The 22,110-nt window shown below is 46.7% G+C and overlaps 2 protein-coding genes across 2 annotated transcripts; both read left to right on the top strand.

Moving 5' to 3' along the window:
• The first annotated feature begins 952 nt into the window (after positions 1 to 952).
• On the top strand, positions 953 to 15,017 carry LOC110954239 (AT hook, DNA binding motif, containing 1). The gene is made up of 4 exons (XM_051955876.1): positions 953 to 1,553; positions 11,510 to 11,704; positions 12,716 to 14,021; positions 14,127 to 15,017. Exons 3-4 carry the CDS (start codon positions 12,837 to 12,839, stop codon positions 14,904 to 14,906), a joined length of 1,965 nt encoding a protein of 654 aa, XP_051811836.1. The 5' UTR covers positions 953 to 1,553; positions 11,510 to 11,704; positions 12,716 to 12,836; the 3' UTR covers positions 14,907 to 15,017.
• Positions 15,018 to 15,625: 608 nt separating this feature from the next.
• Positions 15,626 to 17,548, top strand: LOC127536185 (AT-hook DNA-binding motif-containing protein 1-like). The gene is made up of 2 exons (XM_051955879.1): positions 15,626 to 15,818; positions 16,260 to 17,548. Exons 1-2 carry the CDS (start codon positions 15,739 to 15,741, stop codon positions 17,479 to 17,481), a joined length of 1,302 nt encoding a protein of 433 aa, XP_051811839.1. The 5' UTR covers positions 15,626 to 15,738; the 3' UTR covers positions 17,482 to 17,548.
• The last annotated feature ends 4,562 nt before the right edge of the window (positions 17,549 to 22,110 follow it).

The following is a 22,110-nucleotide window of genomic DNA, read 5'->3' as shown; positions in this document are numbered from 1 at the left end:
CTGTGGGTCATTTAGATTTGTGCCTGCAATTTTTCCTGCACATTCTAACAATTACTTCTAACCTGTTCCTGTTTTTCAAATAAAGTGCCCCTAACCAGCAAATAAAAGAGAAGGTTAAAACAGGCTTAACAAAACAAGGAAAAAAAATCATTCTCATAAAAATCATGTCGACCTTAAAACTTCTGAGCTTCCCGTAAAAGCATAAGCGCTGGTGGGCCTTTGCGCAAGCTGCACTGGTACTGGCTTCAAAGGTTTACTTATCATTGATATACATGTATTTATAGCAACAAAAACAAATACGGGAAGCTTTTCTCCTGAATCAATGATCATTTGTCATGTAGATTCACTCAAGTGCTGTACTTAAGTGTAATTTTGATAGATCTGAGTATTTTGTTCATACATGCCAGAAAAAAAATACTACCTTAGTCTAATATCTATTTGCAGAGTCCTAATAAAAACTAATCAAATGTAATACATTTTTTAAAAACATGATGTACCACTATGAAACTGAGAAGGAACATGTATTTGAGTTAATTTCACTTATGGAGCTAAAAGGGCTCCTTAAAGGAGATTTTGAAGTCAAGGCAAAAAAGTATATATATATATATTTTATCTTAATACTGGATGGATTTGAAATGTATGCATGTATAAATCTATATGAATTTCTGTTTTTACTAGTTCCATCACTGAATATACCAAAATCATGTTGTTATAGGAAAACAGATATTAACTATTGAATCATTTTTGTAATAGACAGGACGGATTTATATTCTAATTTCTTGTTTTTCAGGATAATAAAACCTCGTTGTATATTTGCAAGCGTTGAAGGCGAATCCCGGTAACTATTTTCTTCCCTTCCATCGCTCCCGTCTGAATTCACGAGCTCTCTTTCTGTCTTTAGAAAACTACTACTCCCATAGTTCCAGAGGTGGAAAGTGGAGCCAGCTACGGGTGCCCGGATGGCTTTGACAGTCAGGCACGTTGGAGAGGCACAACGGAGACTGGGGCGCACGAGAGACAGAGAGCTGGAATTGCAGAGGCAGAGACGCACGGGCGCACGGTCGATTTTCGCCTCCCGCATACTGGGGAGTCCCGCGCCTGTCACCAAAACCGGAGCACCGGGCTCGAGTGCGGTTGTGTCAGCGCCTTAGCTGGGAAGAAAACTGTGAAGCAACGTCCCTGCTCCTTATTTTTGCAAGCTTTTTCTTTTTCTGCTCTTTGCTTTCCCATCTTTTGTGGGTGCAGATATTGATGTGAGCCAGAGGAGCGGTTTTCTCCGTTGACGGTGGCGCGCGACGGCGGGAGGAGACAGCGCTTGAACATTGATGTGGGAGGACTGTCTCCCTCCGACGCGGGGAGTGCAGATGACGGGGGAATGCTGCTCGCCGACGGCCGCAGCCGCCGAGGCAACCGCTCCGTGACCCGGGCGAGAAGAGGAGCGAGCCCCCGCCACCGACAGCCGCGTGAGCCGCCAGCCCCGCCAGCCCCACCAGCCAGCTTTAACTCCGCAGCAGCAGGCAACGCGAGCCCCCAGACTCCGTCTCTCTCCACCGGTGAGTGCGCGTGCCGCGTCTTATGTACCAAACATTTGCTTACTGTCCACTCAGCCAGCTGTGCTGCGCACCTCTGGTTGAGTATTTTTTTTTCTCTTCCATTAACCACGTCGGTACCGGGCGGAGCTCTGCATGCGTACTGCTCGTGCTGCTGGGTCATCTGGGCTTTACTGTGGGCACGCAGCGTGTGTGGTGAGATCCTAAATGATGATGTATACACACACACACACACACACACACACAGACTACTCACGCAGTGTAGTTGAATGTGCGCGCAATGAACCCTGTGTACCCCCACCTGTTTTTCTGATTATTTACAACATTCTCACCTATTAACATCATTATCACTGAATATATATACAGTGTAGGCAGGGCAGCAGTGTACAGTACCTCCCCAGGTACTGTCACACTGCTGGCACACACAGCCTCTCTCTTGTTTATTTGTTTTCTCCATAGATTTTTTTTTTTTTTTTTTTACCTGTGGGTGAGTTTGTTGGGACTTTTCTCATGATAAATTTAGTGACACATACCATTGGCTTGACTGTCAGCCCAACTCCTCCTGCTGATGGACAGATGTTTGCTTCACATATAAACAGGAGAGTCCCAGTGAGAGCCCCCTCCCCCTCCTCCCCCCCTCTGGGTTTCCTCCCCCCCCCCATTGAGCTGTCAGGGCAGTTAGGCAGGACACAGCAGCAGCAGCAACAGCAGCAGCACATCCTGCAGTGGCAACAGAGCCGGTGAGCTGGAGGCACGGCATACTCATGGTGGTGATTATCAGCTCTTGTCTGTGGTTTAGTTGGAGGGAGGAGGAGGAGGAGGTGGTGGTGTTGGTCGTGGTGGAGGGTGGAGATAAAGGAAAAAAGAGTGCAGAGAAACTGAAAGAGAGGAGAGGGGAGAGAGGATGAGAGAAGTCAATGTCAGTGTCTGGGCAGTGACAGTTCGTTATTTAAGGGCCCCTCAGAGACGTGCACAGGCTGCCCTAGTGCAGGTGCTGTTAGTATGCAGAGTGATGCTCTGTCTGTCTGCCTGTCTGTCTGTCTCACACTCGCCCAGTCTCACTCCCTCAGTCGCTGGTTGAAGAGTGAGTTCTCTTATTGGCAGGTCCACTTGGACATAATGAATAATTTCAGCCCTGTGAATGCTGGAATGAAAAGGAAATGGCCTTACCTTGGCATTCTGCCGCTGTCTGTCAGACTTGTCTTGAGTGCATGGCTGTGTGTGTGTGTGTGTGTGTGTGTGTGTATGCGCGTGTCTGAATGTGTGTGAATATGTGTGTGTGTGACAAACACAGAGAATGTGAACATATAACAGCTTAGGCCTATTGTGCTTCCTACCTGTGTGAGCGGGGCTAGTTGTCATAGCAACGGCCTTGTAGCTCCGTTGATGTTCCTCCTGTCCTCATTGGCAGGGTCAGCGCACCTAACACACCACATCTCGTCTCAAATCTGTGTGTGTGTGTGTGTGTGTGTGTGTGTGTGTGTGTGTGCATACACATGTGTACTGCCAAGTGTGTGTTTGTGCTCTGGAAGTACCTTTTGTTTGCGCCTTGCTGCAGTTCGTAGGCGTGTAGGTTGATGGCACAGACAAGTCAGTGTGTGTGTGTGTGTGTGTGTGTGTGTGTGTGTGTGTGTGTGTGTGTGTGTGTGTGTGTGTGTGTGTGTGTGTGTGTGTGTGTTGCAGTGTCACAAAGATACACCCTGCTGATATGACAGCCGACAGCTCAACCAATCACCTGTTTTCTCTCTCTGCCTATCAGCATGTGAGGTTGCCGTAGTCAGACGTCCTCTTGATATGGAGGTCGTCATGGAGATGGAGAAGACAGAGTGGACACACATAATCATGTATACACACGCACAAACGCACACAGACACATGAAACACTGGATGGTACAGTACATCTGTCGACTTCCGCTGATTTCCCGGTGTCTGGGGAAGTTTTGAGTCATATTCAGGATGGTGCAACCTGTTGAATGGTTGAATGGAGGGTTTGAAGAGTTGATGCATCAGTTCTGAACATGAAGTAGATTCACTTCAGAGAAAATGTCATTATGTAAAACTCTTTGTGGTTGTGCAAATAATCTTTTATCTCAAATTCAAGTGACACACAAAAAATGCCATCAGATAGAGCTTCAGAAGTTAAAATCTGAAAAGACATCCAACCAGAATTTGAATCTGTTCAAATATCGATCCTCTGTACAGCTATGATGAAGGATTTTGGCTTCTACAAGATTTGTCAAACACAACAAATAGATTTATTTTTTTTCAGTTACAGATGTTTTGTGAGCATCAGCTCACACTCCTGTTTGAACTCCTCGGAAATTTACATCACAGAAGTGAATGATTCAGGATTTTTAACTCGGTACTTGAAACGCCTCATAAATTACATGAGAAATTGATTTTAGGGCACAGCTTCACATAAGCAGTTCACATCGCTTTACAGTGACGGAATTTGGTTGAATAGAGCATTTAGATCCATCTCTTGACAGCTCTAAGTGTAAACTGAGCATTGAGATGCAAATTATGTCAGTGTTTTTATCGCTGTTGTTTCCAAATCAGAGCTGTTTTTCTGTATGCTGCTTGTTGTTAAAAAACAACTAGCTTCATATACTGTAAGACGTCGAATTTTCATGCAAAGTAACAGAACATTTTTCGGAATAATTTCCAACTTTTGCCATTTTTATAATGCAACAAGCTTCTACTACTGGCGAAAAAATAATTAGCCATTACTTTGTCCTTGGGGTAAAGGGTCCTGTCTTTTATGACTCCTATTAATCTAATCGTCACCTGAAGTGAAATAGCTTTTGCCACAGGCAGGTAAAAACGTGGTTCAACTCCCACACACACACAGGCAAGCGCACACAAATGCACCCACACACACAGCAACCATTTAGCATTAGTGTAAGCAGTGTTTGTATGCTCCATTCTGTCACCTCCCACACGATACATTCATAAAACGGCTCCTCCGCGCCAAAGGCAGTGACTCAAAAGAAGACATCTCCCCATCTCTTTTCTCTCGCCTCCTTCCCTCTTTTTAACCCCTCTGCCCCCCACGTATACCTGTCCTTTAGCCAGTCCCATCTCATTCTCCTCCCGCTTCTTTTCCTTCCTCTCCTTTCCTATATGTCCTTCCTCACCTACCTCCTCATTCTCCTCGTCTCCCTCACACCATTCCTCCCTCCCTCCCTCCCCCCCACAGGGCTGGTTGCAGCCGGTTTGAGTCTGACAGTGGAGAGGAAGCTTCGACCTCTCACCTCCGGAGGATGGAGGGAGGGAAGAGGAGAGGGATGATGGAGGGCAGCGAGGTGGAGTAGAGAGGCGGAGGAGGGGGGGGGAGGAGGAGGAGGAGGGCGAAACTGCAAGAGGCGAGGGAGAGGTCAAAGAACAGGGATTTGCAAAGAAGGAGGGAGAGGAGAGCTCGGGGGGAAGGGACAGAGGGGTGGGAGGGAGGGAGAGAGAGAGTCAGAGAGGACAGAGAGGTCAGGAAGGGAAAGGGGTTGATAAATGAAGGGAGAGCGGCAAGATGGAAGGACAAGGAGAGAAAGATGAGAAGGAGAGAAAGACAGAGTGTGAAGCTGCTGTGTACCTCCCTAACAAGCTGGACAGAATCAGCTCAATTATTAAAGAGGAGCGAGAGATGGGGAAAACACGCAGACACACACACAAAAGCATCTCTATGTGTCTGGCACTCAACACAAACTCAGAACACGCACACACACCTATCGTCATACTCACACATGTACAGTATGGCTGATTTCTATGTGGCTCAGCGCTTGTGTGTCAGTGTGTTATCTTTGTTTTTGGCGGCGCGAGTGTGCGTATACATGTGTCTGGGTATGTGTGTTTAAAAACAGTGAGTCAGAGGATAAGCAGAGACTTGTTAGTGATTCTCCTCAACACCCCCCTCCTCCCCCCCCCCCATCCTCCTCCTCCCACCACCCCACCACCCAATTTGGCTTCAGCGCCGTCTCAACGTTCCACCGGCGTGGCTTCAATGTCGTCCCATCAATATGAACAGATAATCAGAGCACTAAGAGGTCTGTCTATAAATCCCCGCCGTGAATATAGTTTTCACCCTCTTCGCCTCCTTTCTTCTCTCCTCTTCCTCCTCTCCTCCTCCTCCTGCTCTTCCTCTCTTGCCCGTTCCACCCTTGTTTCTAGTTCTCTTTCTTCTTTCCCTTTCCCCCTCTTTCTCTGAGGAAGTGTATGCCCCCAAGGGACGAAAAGATTCGCTACCTTCCAGGAGAGAAAGAGATTGTGTGTGTCTCTTTCTGTGTGTGAATGTGTGTCCTCCACATGTGTGCGTGCCAGGATGATAGTATGTATGTGTGTGTGTGTGTGTGTGTGCGTGAGAGTGAGAACACACACTTCCTGAGATGGAAAGGGAGAGAGAGGCAGGGGATGAGCGAGTGAAGAGAGAGGGAGAGAGAGAAAGCAGGAGGCTGTGGAGGGGGAGGAGAGAGAAAGAGATAAGAGAGAAAGACAGAGAGTAGTCGGGGAGAAGGGGGAAGATGGATGAATGCACTGCGCACTGTGTGTGCATGTGTGTGAGTGTGTGAGAGAGAGATGGTAAAGAGATGCAGGTAGACAGAGAGGGACGGAAGGGTTTCTTATCCTCTCAGCAGAAGTCATAATTTCTTAGAGCGTGCACAGATGTGTGTGTGTATGTGTGTGTGTGTGCATGGCTCATTGTGTTTGTGTCTGAACGTGTTACCTCGCTCAGGCTCGAGGCCAAGAACCAGAGAGGTACAGTGGTGGTGTAGCATCGGTGTGTAGCGTGAGCGGTGCGTGTGTGCGTTTTTGAGAGGTGTGTATGTTGAGGCTGTGGCTGATGAGCTGTCAGTACCTACAGTTGGAATGTTCACAAGGCGGCCATTGTTGTTCAAACAGCCAGCAGCCTTCTCCTTGGCAACGGGCGCTGCAGCAGCGTCTCCCACAGCAACTGTGGAACAGGAGTATGGAGGGAGGAGGTGGAGTCAGGAAGTCAGGGCCGCAGCACAGAGGCCCCTCTCCAAAACACTGGCCTCAAGGTCTGAGTGTGTGTCGGGGTCCAAGCATCTGGTTTGTGTGTCCTCTGTGTGTGAGTTAGATATGCGTGACTACATTTAAGCGTGTTGGTATGTGTGGTTTTTAAGTGAGTCTGTGGGCTCTCATCAGCAGGACTACGTGGAGTGTGAGCGTGCATCTCTGCTCGCGCTTGTTTGTGTGTTCATGCCAACTTTGTGTGTGTGCACCTGTGTGAACTCTAAGTGGGAGTGTTTCTGTGTGTGCACCTAAGTGGCTGGTTTCATCTCCTTGTATTTGCATGTGTGTCTCCACACTAATCCCCGCCTGCGTCCTTGTTTGTATGTTTTTGCATGAACACGTGTGCGCACTCCTCGCTGTTCCCCAGCTGGCGTGGTTGGTCACACGACCTGACTGAGGGACGGCCATCAGCAGCGCCAGGAAACTGCCTGCAGGAGGAGTGAGAGCGAGGAGAGAGAGAGAGTGTCAGGCTGAGTTGAAGCTGAGGGAGGGGTGTTGGGGAGTGGGAGAGAAACTGGGGGCGGGAGGTGTGTGGCGGGGGGTGCTAGAGAGATGAGAGAAGGAACAGTGAGGAATAGAAGTGAGGAGGGGGTGAGGAAGGAAGAGGAAGGGGTAATACAGTCCTCCTCATCTTAAAATAACTACAGCATGTAGGTTCCTGCAGAAACAACAGGAGAGAGACAGGCAGATAGTGAGACAGTCAGATGGGGGTGGGGGGTCCTGGTTTTGTGTTGTCTAGTGTTTTGAGCTACTTCTCCAGTCCCCTGTGTGCATCCTTGGCTGAGCTGCCACTGTATCTGGTCTGTGTGAAGTCTGTTTATGTTAGATGTGTGTCTGTCTTTCTGAACGTCTGTCTGCCTTTTTGTTTGTCTGCACATATGGTTTATGTGTTGGTCTCTGTTCATTTATACGCTTTGTGTGCGTGTATGGTGTGTGCGTGCACGTGCTTGCTCTTGGCAGGAGATACAGCGTGCACACTGATGATGGAGATCATTAGGAATTTCCTGCAGCTGGGGAGGAGGTGGTGGTGGTGGGCTTTTTTTGGATGGGGGAGTGGAGGTGAGGCAGCAGGACGGGTGGGATGTGAGTGGGTGAGACAGAGAGGAGAGGTCAGAGTGAAGGAGAGTGTGAGGGTCTGTGTATGAGTGAGTTAGCTGGACCGTCTCTGTTTGACTGACGTGTGTGCATGGAGCTGCTGCCCACCAAAGCCCAAAGTTCAGCTCAGTTCTGAAGGGTTGTTGGTGGTAAATTGTGTGCAAGCATGTTGGCCCTGGTGCTGTGATTTGTGTGTATTACATTCCTCCCCCTCTTTGGCACTCTTAGCACCTCAAGCTCAGACAATCCAGGTCTGTTGATTAGAAGAGTTTGGATGTGCTGAAATTGTTGCTCATTCTTACGGCCTGTTGGGCTACAGCGCACTGCAGTCAAGGCAGGACCTTCAAACTTAAATTTTACTGTTTTGTTAATTTAGCTGAATTAAAAGTTTGCAGAGATTGGCTCAACTTTGTACAGTACGAAGAGCAAATATTGAAAACTTTTGGGGAAGAAAAATATCGCCTTCAAATCCCATATGTAAGCCTATTATCTTAAGTGGACGTTTAGGTTCTGCTCATGTTAAATGGGGTTGTTTTAGTGTGTTCTGTGATGCAGCTCAAGATAAATAAAGTTTGTTTCTTTTAGCCTCAAACTGATGTAACAATATGAATTACAAATATGTTCCTAATTATATTGTTCGTCACTCAGAGACATATAATTTATGGTCAAGTGCTTGATTTGATTACTACACAGTGAGTATTTACAGTTAGTCGGCCACTTTAAAGCGATGCTGGGTAACATCATGTTACACACAGTGTTTCACTGCCAAACTCGGTCACATTTCCCATCTGGAATACAACCTGCCACACTTCTTTCTCCACCTTTACACACTGAAGATGCACAGATGATTTGAAAACAGATAGGCGCCAAGTTGTTTTATCAACTGTCTTTTGCATTGTTTTCTTTTTTGTCGACAGATTCCATTGTTGTACGTAGGCTGGAGGCTGTTAGCGCTGCAGGTTGAGGTTGCATCAGGGCTGAGGTGATGTGGAGGAACGAGAGGCTGATGGTAGCTGAGTTTCTACAAGGTGTCACTCAGTCTCTGTGGACCCCCTGACCCACTTCCTCCTCCCAACCTCTCCTCTTCTCTCCTGGCCTCACATACACTTTCTCCATCTCGCTCCCTCTCTCTGTTTTATCCCCCCTTCCTTCTTATCTGTCTAAACCTCTCTGTGGAGCTCCCCCCTCCTCCCCCTCACCTCTTCTCTCTCACTACCTCTCTCTCTCTCTCTTTCTCTCTCTCTCTCCTCTATGTCCCCCTCCCTTACACCCCCCCATGCTGTTTCGGTGCTGCTGCCTGTCTCTTAGCAACAACTGCACACCCGTTAGAGCTCAGTGAGTGCTTTTACAAACACACCCAGGAAGACACACTCGTACGCGTGCACACTCGCAGGCACACACACACACACACACACGCGCGAGTGTGCACAAACACTCGCACACTCATACACACAGGGTCTAGTTCCTCATTGAGGGTTTCTGCTGGCAGGCCTGTGAGTCTGCAAGCCTTTGTGGCAGTGAGATAGATGGGAAGAGAATAGATATGCTGTACAGCTACCATGTACAGAGTCATCAGACTATGCACAACAGGGCAATTGCCCAAACTGGAAATTGACAAGCTCTAGCCCCTGATTTCACACTGGCATGTGCACACATACGCTCTGTGGCATGTTGCGTTGTTGTTGCCGCTCCTGCATGCGTACAATACCACCGAAAACTTTTAGAAGAGGATAAAAAACACGTACAAGATCAAAACAGTTCAAACAGTGTCATTCATATGAGAGCTGCTCTTTGTGAGACGGATTCAACAGATCATCATGTGGGTACAGCGCACACCATCGGTTGTTTTCACAGAGACAATACTACGCCACTGTGTGTTCCAAAGCCCCAGAGCCATTCACAGTAAAATGCACCAAAACGCATTTGCTACGTATGACGGTGATTATATTAGAATGGCGGCTGATGGATGCCAGGAGTGTTTGCTTAAACAATGAATCATAGTGGGAGTGTTTGATTGGCTGGCATCTCAACCCTGTCAGAATGCCCCCCGCAGAGCACAGTAGAGGGATATTTGTGTGTCTTTGTTTTGTGTGTGATCGTGCATGAGTACATATGTGTGCGTGATACGTCTGTCTTTATGTGTAAATCGATGTGCGAGTGTGTGGGAGGATGAAGCTGTGGGGGCACATTAGCATGTGAGTTTGTGTGTTGGTATGTGCGCCCACGTGTCTGTGACAGCGTGTGCACGTATGTGTAAGCACATGTGACGCAATCTTTAATTAAAGTATGCGTTCTTCTTCTCTCACAAACTGGTCAGATGAAGCCTTAATTAATGAGCGCTGTTAATTAGACCGGAGAGAAAGTGAGAATGAGAATGGTAGAGAAGGGAGGGAAGGAGGGAGGCAGGAGCGGCCCTAGGAGGGAGTGGGTACTGGGGGTTAAAGAAATTATGTGTATCGTGTGTAATTGTGTGCGTGTGATTGTGTGTTCATCTCCATGTTTGTCTGTCCCAGTTGTGTCATTTCTCAGAGCAGAAGAACATTGAGGTTGCTCCGCTCCATGTGTGCAGCCCAAAACTCTGCTACAGGAAAACTCTCCCTCCTCCTCTTCATCCTCCACTGCTTTGTCCTCTTCTGCTCCCTCCACCTCCCCAACCAGCTTTTTCTCCCTCATTTTTCTGAAATTGCTCAAATCTGTTTTTTCGTCCATCCTTACTTTCGCCTCCCTGTACTTCCTCCGTCTCTCACCCTTTCATACTTTCCCACTCATTCTAATGTCTTTCGCTCCCTCCCTTCCACATCCCCTTCTTTCTCTCTCACTCTCTATCCTTCTCCCTCCCTCGTAATCAGAGCCATATGTTGGAAAGAGAGGCAGAGATCAGACGATGGACATAATTGTGTTGAATGTGGACTGTGTGTGGTACAGTGTTGGAGCCAGCCATGTGCATATATGCCTGCAAATGTTGCACGCATGCTTGTATTAGTATTACTGTTTGAATGTGTGAGTGCACATAGTGACATGTGAGTCTGACAGCACATGTGGTCCAGATTTCCAAATACTCCTCTGTGTTCTGGATGTTTGTACTTGTGCTCTACTCTGGGTTCCTATAATCCCTGCACCGTTCCTGTCTTTCTGTCACCTTCATCTCTCCATCCTCTTAACACCTCTCTATTCATCACCTCTCTGCTTCCCCCTGGTGGCTGTGATTATTCACACATTCTCATTCTTGTTGCACCCTCCAAGTCTAGTGCTTTGTAATGCATTTGAATAGTTTTGGCGAGATGTGGCGTGCAGTGTGTGAGTTCGTGTGTGCGTCTGTGTGTGTGAGATTGTAATGTTGGGTTGTTTTTTATTCTTTCTCACTCAAATATCGTAAGATTTATACGTGGAAAAATGCACTCAATCCCAAAGACAATACACAATCCTGTGAGTCTGGTCATCGTCATGTAGTGATGATCAACAGTATGTGTGGAAATCCAGTTTCTGGCTTATATGTGCTTCTGGAACACATCAAAATGAAATACGAGCCACAATTAGACTTTGAAAATATATACTGCAAGTCATCTCTCCAAAATAATTGCGTCTGATGTGCGATGGTGCAGCCCTCACCAAAATACTGATTCTAGTCTGGTCTGATGCATGCTGTGACATCATGTACTAATCTCTTATTCTCTTTTTCTTTCTGCTCCACCCTCTGCCACACTCCTTTCTTTTTCCCGACTCTCTGTTTCTCCCACCTTCTTCAACTCTCCGTCCCTCCCTCTGTCTGTCTGTCTCTCTGTCTTTGTGTCTTTCTTTCATTCTTTCTTTCTTTCTTTCTTTCTTTCTCTCACTCTCTAGCAACCATGGGCAAAAGACAGGAGCAGAGGGGAGAGGGAGAAGTATGTGAGCTCTCCACTGCAGTATTGATGACCCAATGATCCCCTGCAGAACAGAGCCAGTCAGGCAGACAGAGTGAGGCTCAACTCAGAATCAAAATCAGAATCAGCGCCACGACCATTCGGTAAAAGCAACCAATTGAGCAGGATATGAATGGTAAATGTAATCTAATGTTGTAATGCTGCTGTGTGGGTGGCACAGTTAATAGAAGAGAGTGCATTACAGATTAAGTTTTTGGCCTGTTGCCAAAATGTTGACGATTCTATCACACAATCACAATTCTGATCTGTAAATGTTGGATTTTTAAGACTCCGCACCGGCTCTGGTCGTGTCTGGAGTACTATGTTTTTCGGTTGTCTTGTTTGTCCATGCATACGTACGGACATTTGTTCACCTTCCACCTGTCTCAATCTTAATCACGATATCTCCTGAACCCCGTGAGGGGATTTCTTCAAATTTGCACATATGTTCAATTGGGCTGAAGGATGAACTGATCGCATTTTTGTGGACAAAGGTCAAGGTCACTGTGACCTCACAAAAGATGTTTTGGCCATAAATTAAGACTTCGTGCCGTAATTATGAAAAAGATTCACACAAATGTCTAGCAAGATTAAATATTGAAGTGATGCTATGTTATATCCTGAAGGTCAAAGGTCAGCTTCAGTGTGACATGATAATGTTGTAAGCAAAAACCTTTTTCAATGCCGTAACTCACAAACAGAAGGGGAGATTGTGACCATATTTCACATTTGGTCAGTTACTGAATTGATGACACACATTTTGGATGCGCACTTGAAACTTTGCTGATTGCATAGATACTCTCTCTCTGGTTAAAGATTCAAGTTTTAGAATTTGTACCTCCTTTGTACCAAATTTGTGCCGCCAACATCTGTTTTTGAGGCATACTCTACTGTCACAGCTTCAACTTTGTCTTCATTAAGTATGTTGCATGAGTCCTGACAAACATAGATGGGCCAGAATGCAACTTTTCTGGTTGGCATTAAGTTGCAAAGGAATAATTCTAGTCATTTGTACAGCGTGTGTGATGTCTTGCAGTAACCAGTGTGTTTAGAGTTTAGGCATATGAATTACATGTCCTGAATGAATCAAGGAGATATCAAAGTATTTATGGACTTCCCATCCAATTGTTTTTATTTCTGTTTTTAGGTGTTTGAAGTCTCTTGCCAGCTGTTAGAGGAGGACAGCAACAAAGAAGAGATACTCATTTGCATACAGCTGAAAACATCCCTCTTTTTCCTGCCTCAGTACCAGCAAAACTGTGCACTGAATGAGTGGCTTGTCAGATCACCTACATACAGGCCAAACTGGGGCTCCAGTGGGCTGTGGTGAAACTCAGGCAGAGGAGAAGGGGTGCATCACCGACCTGGAGGGGCTGGAGGGGCCCGAGTTCTGGACCAGGGAGCTCGGGCTCCAGGGGGGGTTCCAGGACCCCTCTCAAGATGGACTGGCACTGGTGACCTCTGACCACATCCCCCCCTCCTCTCCCTCCGCCCTGGCCAACGGCCTCCATCTACAGAGAAGGCTGGGGCACAGCACCTGCCGGCGGAGGCAGACAGAGACTCACACCACTGAGACACACACATTTGCAGAGACACTTAGAAACATGCAAACACACATAGACCCAGATGTGCATGCACAGGCCTTTTCACACTCACATATGGATATCAACACACATACAGGTTCTGTAGGGCCTGAACTCTCTAAAACTCTCACATCAGAAGCCATGCACACAGCTTCACCTCAGCCCTTGTCTTTGGCACTTGGCAATCATTCTGCCTCCACCAATCAGCTAGCAGCCCCAGTCCGGACTACAGAGACAGACACTCCCTCTCACTTTTGTCCAGCCCCTGCTGTCCCAAACCCAAATGCAGACTCCTCTCCTCTTCCTGTAGAGACAGAAAAGAAGTATGCACTGCGCAGCTCTGGACGTCCCCGCTTTCCTTGTCACCTGCGCAAATCCTCTCGCCTCCGCCGAAGCATAGAGGATGGAGAGAAAAGAGCAGGGAGGGAAAAGGGAGAGGAGGATGACGAAGTATTAGAGGAGAAAATCTTCAGTGTTAAAGAGGAGGAGGTGGCTGTTGGAGAAAAAGAAGAGCATTCCACTGTTGAGGCTGTTCTCCCCACACCCACCTTCCATACAGACATTCCTCTTGCTCTAACTGTACCTAAACCTGTTCCTAAAGCTATTCCCAAACCTGGGCCTAGACTTGGGCATAGACCAGGACCAAAATCCAGGTCTAGGCCCGCACCCAAATCTGTCCATAAAGCAGGTCCTAAAAGTGTAATGAAACAGCGCCAGGCAGCCCAGGCCCTCCAACAACGTGCTACCAGTCATCTGCCTTTTGTGAATACGTCCACCTTCCCTGCACCTCTGCTAACTATGAAGGAAGAACCTGTTGCAGAGTTGGGGTTATGTCCTCCCAGTAACCGCAGACGTGGTCGCTTTGTTGGCGTAAGTTGATTTAAAGTTAGTTTCTTCTTGACATTACATACAATTCCAGAAGATGTTTAGACAATTTGCAGTTGCACATGTTTTATGTTGGTCTCTGCTTTTCAGGTGAGGAGGATTGTGGTCAAAGTGGCTCGCATTCCTGTCAGCCTTAGTCGACGACAGAAAAGCTACAAAATTTCTAATTTGGAGACAGTCACGGGGACAGAGAAAGTTAATGATGGCAGTGTGGAGGGCTCAGAGGCAGTTCGAGAGCCAACCGCACTTCTCCGCATGAAAAACAATGGGAAAAGTGTGATGGTGATGTTCCCTCCGGGAGAGCTCCCTGTTATTCTCAAACGCAGACGTGGGCGACCTCCTAAACAGGCTCTGCCAGGAATACAGGGGGAGCCTCAGAATATTGTGAACCCTGGTGGTAATGGAGACCAGCCCAAAAAGCCCCGGAGGCGCCGTCGGACTAAACTCCCTTTTCCTTATCCGTCCTATGTTAATGACACAAATGATGTGAAAACAGAATATGGGGATGTTCTCTCCAAGCTGGCCTTTTTAAACCGACAGCCTCCTGCCACTGGCCGCTGTTCTCCCCCTCGCTGCTGGACACCTAGTGAGCCAGAAAGCTTTCACGCGCCCTTGGAAAACCCTGGCATATCCACCCTGCTCCACCGGCTCACAGGGTTTAGACGCCCCCGGGGTGGCAGAGGAGGGGGAGTTGGAAGAGGTGGAGGAGCAGCAGGGGGGATTGGGGGCACTGAGTGCAATAAGAGCACCTTCAGTGACTTCTTTGAATCCATTGGAAAAAAGCGGAAACTGAGCCCCCTGTCTGAGCACGGATTACCTCGGAAAAGGGGAAGGGTGTGGGTGGAGTTGGTAGGGGAGGGGGTATGGTAGGAACAGAGCCTGGGGGTGAGAAAGTCAGGAAGAAACGTATAAGAAAAAATGGTGCTTTTAAAGGGGGCGGGATGTCCATGGGGCAGGACTGGACTAATGGGGCAGGTGGCTGGGGAGAGGATGGAACTATGGACAAGGAGAAAGGTTTTGGTGGGTATCAGCTCTGTGGATCTCCAAGAGGGGGTTTTTCCTCCTGTGAGATGGGGAGAGGGGGTGCCTACAGCAGTTCAGGAGGAAACAGAAGGGTGGGGCCAGCTGGCGAAGACTCACAGGGCCTTTTTGCTGGTTATTTTCGATCACTGCTCGACTCTGATGATTCATCAGACCTGTTGGACATCTCCTCCCAGTCAGACCCCCGCAAAGCTTCATCCACTCCTGGTTATGAGCCATCCAGCCCAGCTACCAGCCACAGCTGGTCTCCTGCATTCCCTAAGTGGAGCTCTAAAGGTGGAAGCTCTGGAGTGGAGGGCCCAGCCCAGACACATGGCTCCTCCACCAGGCCTCCATACAGCTACAGCAGCCTGGCCCAAACATCGCCCACCACTTCTGCCTATCCTAAATCCACTCCTCCATCTCTCTCACACTCTCCCAGCTCCCCACACCCTGCCTCTTATGGCCACTACTCCTCTGGCTACTCCTGCTCTTCTCCTGCAGTGCCGCAGAGGTCCTCAGACTGCAGCTTTGCCTATGGGTCTGGTCACAGCAGTGGAAAGGCCACCCCTGTTGGTCAGATGGGTTATTCTAGCTATCAGGCATCAGCCAAGCGGGGCTTCAGTGGATATCCTGGAACAAGGGGGAGTCAACAGGACCCACATCACCTGGAGGCGGCTATATGTCTGTGGCCAAAAGTAGCCCCTTCAGTTCCTCCTCCCCAGAGGGTTACAAACAGTTCTCCAGTCAGTGGAGCTTCAGGTAAATAATTTGTGTGTCATAAAGATATACTCAACAAACAAATACAATAATTAAATTAAAATCTGACTTTGTTTGAAACCAAAATGAATATGCAGCTAAATATTTTCTTACGCTAGAAAAGAAAAGTGCAAATGAATAAAAGCCAGATCGTAGCAGGGTCAAAGAGATATGAATTACCAAATATAAATATTTCACTCAAACACATAATTTTCAATTTTGCAACATTTACCATGTAATTAACAGTTGGCTAAATGTGCATGGTGCTTACACATCGCATCAATCCATAGTCAGAATCTGCATTCAGAGTTTTCATTTTCAGTGTTGATTGTTGAAACTGCAAAAAGAGCAGTGAAAACTGAAACACTCAAGAGGAGAAATGTTGCTCAAGTGCTATTTATGTGTTTAATAATATGTGTTGGTATGTTTCTTTTTTTTTTCCAGACATGGTTATGGCGGCTGGTCAGCAGAAGGCTTTGGGTCTCAGTATCATGGCTATGGTGAATACGGCTCCAATGAGTCCAAAGACATCTTGGATATCTCAAACTACACCCCCCAGAAGGCCAAGCGACAGCCATTTCCTGAAAGTTTATCAGAATCCTCTTCTGACTCTTCACATCTTGGCTCTGCAGCTCCTGGTTGTGGTCCTGGCTCCACAGGTGGCATATACAAACAGAATGAGGCTGTATCTGCCACTGGGGAGGGGGGTCAATCAAGTCTGTCCAGCCTGGAGAAACTGATGATGGATTGGCATGAGAGCGCATCAGGACCTTCATATAACTGGAGCCAGAACGTCCTGTTCCAGGGTGGGGGAACCACCAAACCCGGCCGTGGTCGCAGGAAACGGACTGAACCACATTCTGATAAAGATGGGGGTTCTGGTTTACATTCTGATTCCCCATCTAGTCCTTCCCCAACACCTACTCCTGGGCCAAAGCGGGGAGGGGTTGGAGGGCGGGGCAGAGGGTCTAGAGGGGGCAGAGGTCTGTCTCCCTGTCAGAGAGAGCGACCATCAGGGTCTAAAGGCAGAGGCAAAGCTGCCGCTGCTTCAGTAGTGGGACATGTGTCTGCTGGAGGTCCAGACGGGTCTGGGCTGTTCCAGGAGGGGCTGGATTATTACAGCGGAGACAGTAGCAGCCTCTCTCCCCTGGCCACACCTAATCCTGCACCGCCTTCCAGCTACCTCCAGGACCCCTGTGAGTACCCCTCCCCTTATTCTGCCCACCCGTCCACACCATCTTCAGAGGAACGATATCCAGCCTTATACCCTGGAGAGTCCTCCTCTTCCCTCTCACCCAGTGTCTCATCTCCCCCTTACCCCCCTAAGCCCACCCCTCCACCGCCCCAGTCATACCACCTCGCCCCCTCTAGGACCTTCTCCCCCTCTTGCTCCCCCTCACCACGGTTAACACCCCACTGCGGCACTGCACTGAGTCCCTCGCACCGTCCCCCTCCGAAAGACCCACAGTTTTCACAGTACGACTCCCCAGCTACTGCAGCTCCCCCTACTGGTATGGACAGACGTCGCACAGCGGCAGCCCCAGCCCGCACTCGCACAGCACGCACTCAAACACAGCCATGCACTCGCACAGCAACCCGCACACGAGCCCTCACGGAAATTCGCATGGGAATTCACTCACTAGCCCCAACGCAAATACACACATGACCCCAACTCCCCTCGACACACATCCTCATAACACGCAGCCCCACGCAAACCTGAGCTCACACACCACCACACATCCCACCTCACACCTCCAGAGCAACCCCCTCTCCCACTCAAACCCCCACACCAACAATCAGACCCACCACAATGCACACACCAACCTTAACACCCACCTCCCTTCCCACACACACTCTAACCCCAGCCCCAGCCTTCTCTCCCACTCAACGCCTGTGCTTTACGAGGAACGCAGCCCTCCTTCCGCCATGACCCACCACAAGCGGGATCTGACCCCCCACGCCATGAGCACAGGCCACCGCCAGGGTCCCTTGCCTCACTCCCCTTACCCCAAACCTCCCCTGGACTCCTCGCCCCATCAGGAGGACACTAGTGGCTACTCCCTGCCCCAGCAATCCTACCAGGGCATGGGACTCCGCTACCCATCCCAGGCGGCTCAGGCTAGTGGGGTGCTGTGCCAGCTCCTGGACCCAGCCAATGAAGACAGCTTCAGCGTCACCAGCCTGTAACAGCAGGTGAGTTTATTGAACATTCATGTCGACAATACGCCCAAAATCAGACTGAGGACCACCACTGGAACTGCAGTGTTTGATTACTAGCAGACAATTTACTCACTGATAGATAGAAAACCTTGTCAAATGTTTTCAGAGCAGTACATTCGTGGAAATTTAATTGGATTATTAAAATGAGGGGGGAAAAAACATCACAAATCAGTGATTAAGCAGTATTATTAGTAGTAGTAGTAGTAGAAATCCCATTAAACATAACCTTAACAATTATAATGTGCAATTACAGTCTAAAAAACATAAGATGCTGATGAAATTTCTTAAAAAAGCAACAATTGTAGCAGTGTTTTCATTCAACCATAAATGGAGCAGGTCACTTTTTATTGATAACAAATCAAATGCAATTTAAGTCTCGCAGTACAACACAAATCAATTGCGTTGCCAAAAATGTTTTATAGCAGTCTATGCTATTTTAAATCTCTTAACAAGTGAAGGGAAAAATGGCATCTGTCGTGTGATACAATAATAATAAACAGAATTATAAATCCTTTTTATTCAAGACATATTATACTCTAAAAAACACACAGAGAATGTTTAGGACTGTCGCCACCAAGTTTGTTAAACAGTTTTTTATTCCTCCTCCAGTAAACAATGCTGAAATAAATCAACCACGCTTTAACCTTATTGTTTGAGTCCTGCTCTACATATATAAAAATCACATTTTTTTGCCAATTAAATCAAAGTTATAGGTCAATTTGAATGTATGTTATAGTACCTCATATTTCAAAAGAAACATATCAAGCACACATACGTAGGTCAGTAAGTATGGACTGCAACACAGCAACCAGTGTGCATGCTATTTACTACATTACTTCTATTACCAAATCAGTGGAAATACGGCTTCACTTACAGCACAGTCATTTTATCACTGTCAAAAATATATTTGTCTCATTCTTCTCCCTTTGTCTCTTTTCATCTCTTTGTCTCTCCTTCTCTCTCTGTTTCTTTCAGGTGCATCCAATCCAAGCTTTTACAGATTTGCAAACATTTCTTTACTTTTTTTCTTTTCTAAGGGGACTTCTTTGTGAGAGACTGTGAAATGAAGGGTGAGAATTTAGCTGCCAGCTTTGGACAGTAAAGCTTTAATTCTCCAGCATTGACAATCAAGATCAACCGCAACTTACATACCCGAGCATGCACATACACAAATGCACACACACACAAAAACAGACACGCATGTGCAGAGAAGTCCACGACCTAAACACATAAAACCATACATGTGCGCACTCGCTCACACTCTGCGCTGGAACGAGGGAACGGCCAAGAGGAGCTGACAGATGAATACCAGACGCTCACGGACAGAGACAAACCTATTTCCTCATCCTTTTGAGTCCCGCTGTGATACATCTCGCCAAATCTTTCCGGCTCTGTTCTGTACATCTGCAATATAGAAAAACTAGGATCACACGCCTCTCTCTCTCTCTCTCCCTCTGTTTATTTTGTCTGTTTACTCCCAACTTCCCTTTCCTCTGCTAAACCAGCAACCGTGATCTGCACTCAACTCACTAACCTGGCATTTCTGTCTTGTGCCCTAACATGAACCGCATCTGAGCCCAAATCAACTTTTTAAATACCATGAGCCTAGCAAAATGTCCCACTCTGTGCACTCCTTGTGTTGTGTCCCATAAGAGAAATGTGGACTAAATCAGTTTCTGCTCTTGAAATACCAGCATCTGTACATATGACTCCAGCTCCAAGCCAGGGGGCCTCTCTTCTCTCCGAAGGCCCGTCATCAACTTGCCCTCCTCTGCGTTCTGCCATGGTTTCTCTGCTCTTGGGGGGGAGGACTGCAGCATGGAGACTCAACATCCTGTGTTTTGCTGTTTTAACTACAAGGGAAAGAGACATTGAAATTACACAATGGCCCCAAAGAGACTCTTGTTTTCTGTGTGCGAGTGTGAGACAGAGGGTGCATTCGCGTGACCGCAGTAATGCATGTATTTGTGTGTACGTGTGCATATATGTGTGCATATGAGTGTGTGTGCGTGCCTGTGGGGTCAAAAGGAGTGAAGTTCCCCAGACACAAAAGTCTTGGCGGGGCCTCATTCTTTCTTTCACTCTCTCCCTTCTTTTTCTGTGGTCTTGTGTTGTTTGGTGGTTTTTGTGATGAAAAAAATTGTATATCTGTCTGTTACATATCATGTATGTATCTGAGGTGCAAAATATTTAAATACACATTCTGTTCTTGCCATTGGTAATCGTGTCTTTAGCGTACAGCTTCTTTAACGGATTAAGGGAGGTGTGGGCATATTTGTGCGTGCATGCGTGTGTTTTAGAGCCTCCCCAAGTATTGGGCTTTGCCCAGGCTGTCTGGGACTGTGAGCGAGTGAGTTCAGTCAAGGACACAATTCGACAGGGAGCGAAAGGGAGGGGAGGAGAGGAATGGATGGCGGGGAGAGCATGGGAGGATGTGTTGGAGGGAAAAGAAAGAAACCAGACTGAGGAAATCAGAAAAGGGTGTCGAAGAGGTTTTAAAGCCACTGAAACAAAATGCACAAAACTGCAGATTCAGAATTCCTCATCCAAATAAGGAATTGTATTAAAGCACAAAGTAAAAGCTGGTGCTAGCAGGGAGCTGAGAGGAAAGGACCCAATGCTCACTCGGTGTCCTCACAGGGAAACTTGCTATTGTACAGCAAATATTGTACATCTGCAGCTTGTGTGTACGCATGTTTGTGCCAGACAACCAGAAAGAATGAGAGAGAAAGAAAGCAGATGGGGGAAGTTTACTGGCTGCATATTGTGTACAGTTTGTCAACAGGCTGACTAAATAGACTCAGACATGGCCGGAGGAAATGTGTTTGCTGTGACATTCCACTGTATGGTGGAAGGGGACACGTACTGTCAACAACACGACATGACAGACAGAGAGGGGGAGGGTGCAGAGCAACAGCTCTCTGTCAGGCTTTTTCTTTGTACTGTATTTGTATAAAACACTGCCGTTTCATTGGCATACAAATGTTTATTTTCTACAGCCAACTTTAACCTATGCTATTAGCAAGTTTAACAACTCTTATCTGTCATCATCTGTAACATGAGTACGGTGTAAGCCAAGGCAACACATTAAATCCCCCAATTTAGCAGATATAAGTATTTAATAATTTACTATATTTGTCCACTATTTCTCTTGTTAAGTACAAATACCACCATTTCAGAATACTCCACCACAGAGTAAAAGTACTGAAGTATAATCATCAAAATGTGCTGATGTACATATGCAGGAATGTGTGATATACATATTCATGCAAGTTCAAGCAGTGTTTTAATATAACTACGTATAATCTGTTATGTATAATCTTTCTGATGGAAGAGACCACTCCCATTAGGGTAGAAATCCTTCATCACAGGATAGAGGTTATCACTCTGAACAACGTGGTATTGATTTGTAGTAACACATTCCTCTCGGGAACAGGTGAGCCAACAAAATGCCAACCACAGAATAACAGTCATCAGATCTCCTCACTGTAGGAGTCATCCAGGTTCTCCTTTCAATTTGTCACCTGTCTGTATGTAGTGGAGTATAAGTAATGTAAAATGGCCTAAATATTTAATTGACATTACACTATAAAAAAGAGAATAAAATATCAAACAAAACAAAACTGTGATACTGAGGCATTATACTGTGAAAAAGCCATCCCATAAAATACAATAATTTCCATATTTTGAGTCAACTTTGTTTTAAATGATAGATAAAAATGATAGATATAGATTTAAGTATTATATATAATACTTAAATGATGAAAACACAATAATTTGTAGTGAAAAGCTTCTGTGATTTACAAGATATTTCTCATTTAACAAACACATCTATGAAAAATTGTAGAACCAATGCTTCCTTTTTTGTTTATTGTCACGGATCTAATCTAATTTTACGCATTTAGTTACACTATTAACCTTGAAGCCCTCTATTAAAGAAAACGAAAAAAATATGGTAAATGTATAAGTATATTTACCAGCTTTCTTATTTAGAAAAAAAAAAGAGTCTTGTCAAAAAAAATGGAAATGTTATGGATATGTAATGTTATTTTACATTAGACGTTGATATTTGTAA

The sequence above is a fragment of the Acanthochromis polyacanthus genome, chromosome 11 (assembly GCF_021347895.1).
Source record: "Acanthochromis polyacanthus isolate Apoly-LR-REF ecotype Palm Island chromosome 11, KAUST_Apoly_ChrSc, whole genome shotgun sequence".
NCBI lineage: Eukaryota > Metazoa > Chordata > Actinopteri > Pomacentridae > Acanthochromis > Acanthochromis polyacanthus.
Note: the sequence above shows the minus strand (reverse complement) of the source record. Positions and strands in the feature narration are given on the sequence as shown.

Excerpts from the sequence above, each read along its gene's own strand:
- LOC110954239 (XM_051955876.1), top strand. The coding sequence starts at position 12,837 with ATGAGTGGCTTGTCAGATCACCTACATACAGGCCAAACTGGGGCTCCA. Across the intron at positions 14,022-14,126 it reads GACGTGGTCGCTTTGTTGGC|GTGAGGAGGATTGTGGTCAA; the intron begins GTAAGTTGATTT and ends TCTGCTTTTCAG.
- LOC127536185 (XM_051955879.1), top strand. The coding sequence starts at position 15,739 with ATGTCTGTGGCCAAAAGTAGCCCCTTCAGTTCCTCCTCCCCAGAGGGT. Across the intron at positions 15,819-16,259 it reads TCCAGTCAGTGGAGCTTCAG|ACATGGTTATGGCGGCTGGT; the intron begins GTAAATAATTTG and ends TTTTTTTTCCAG.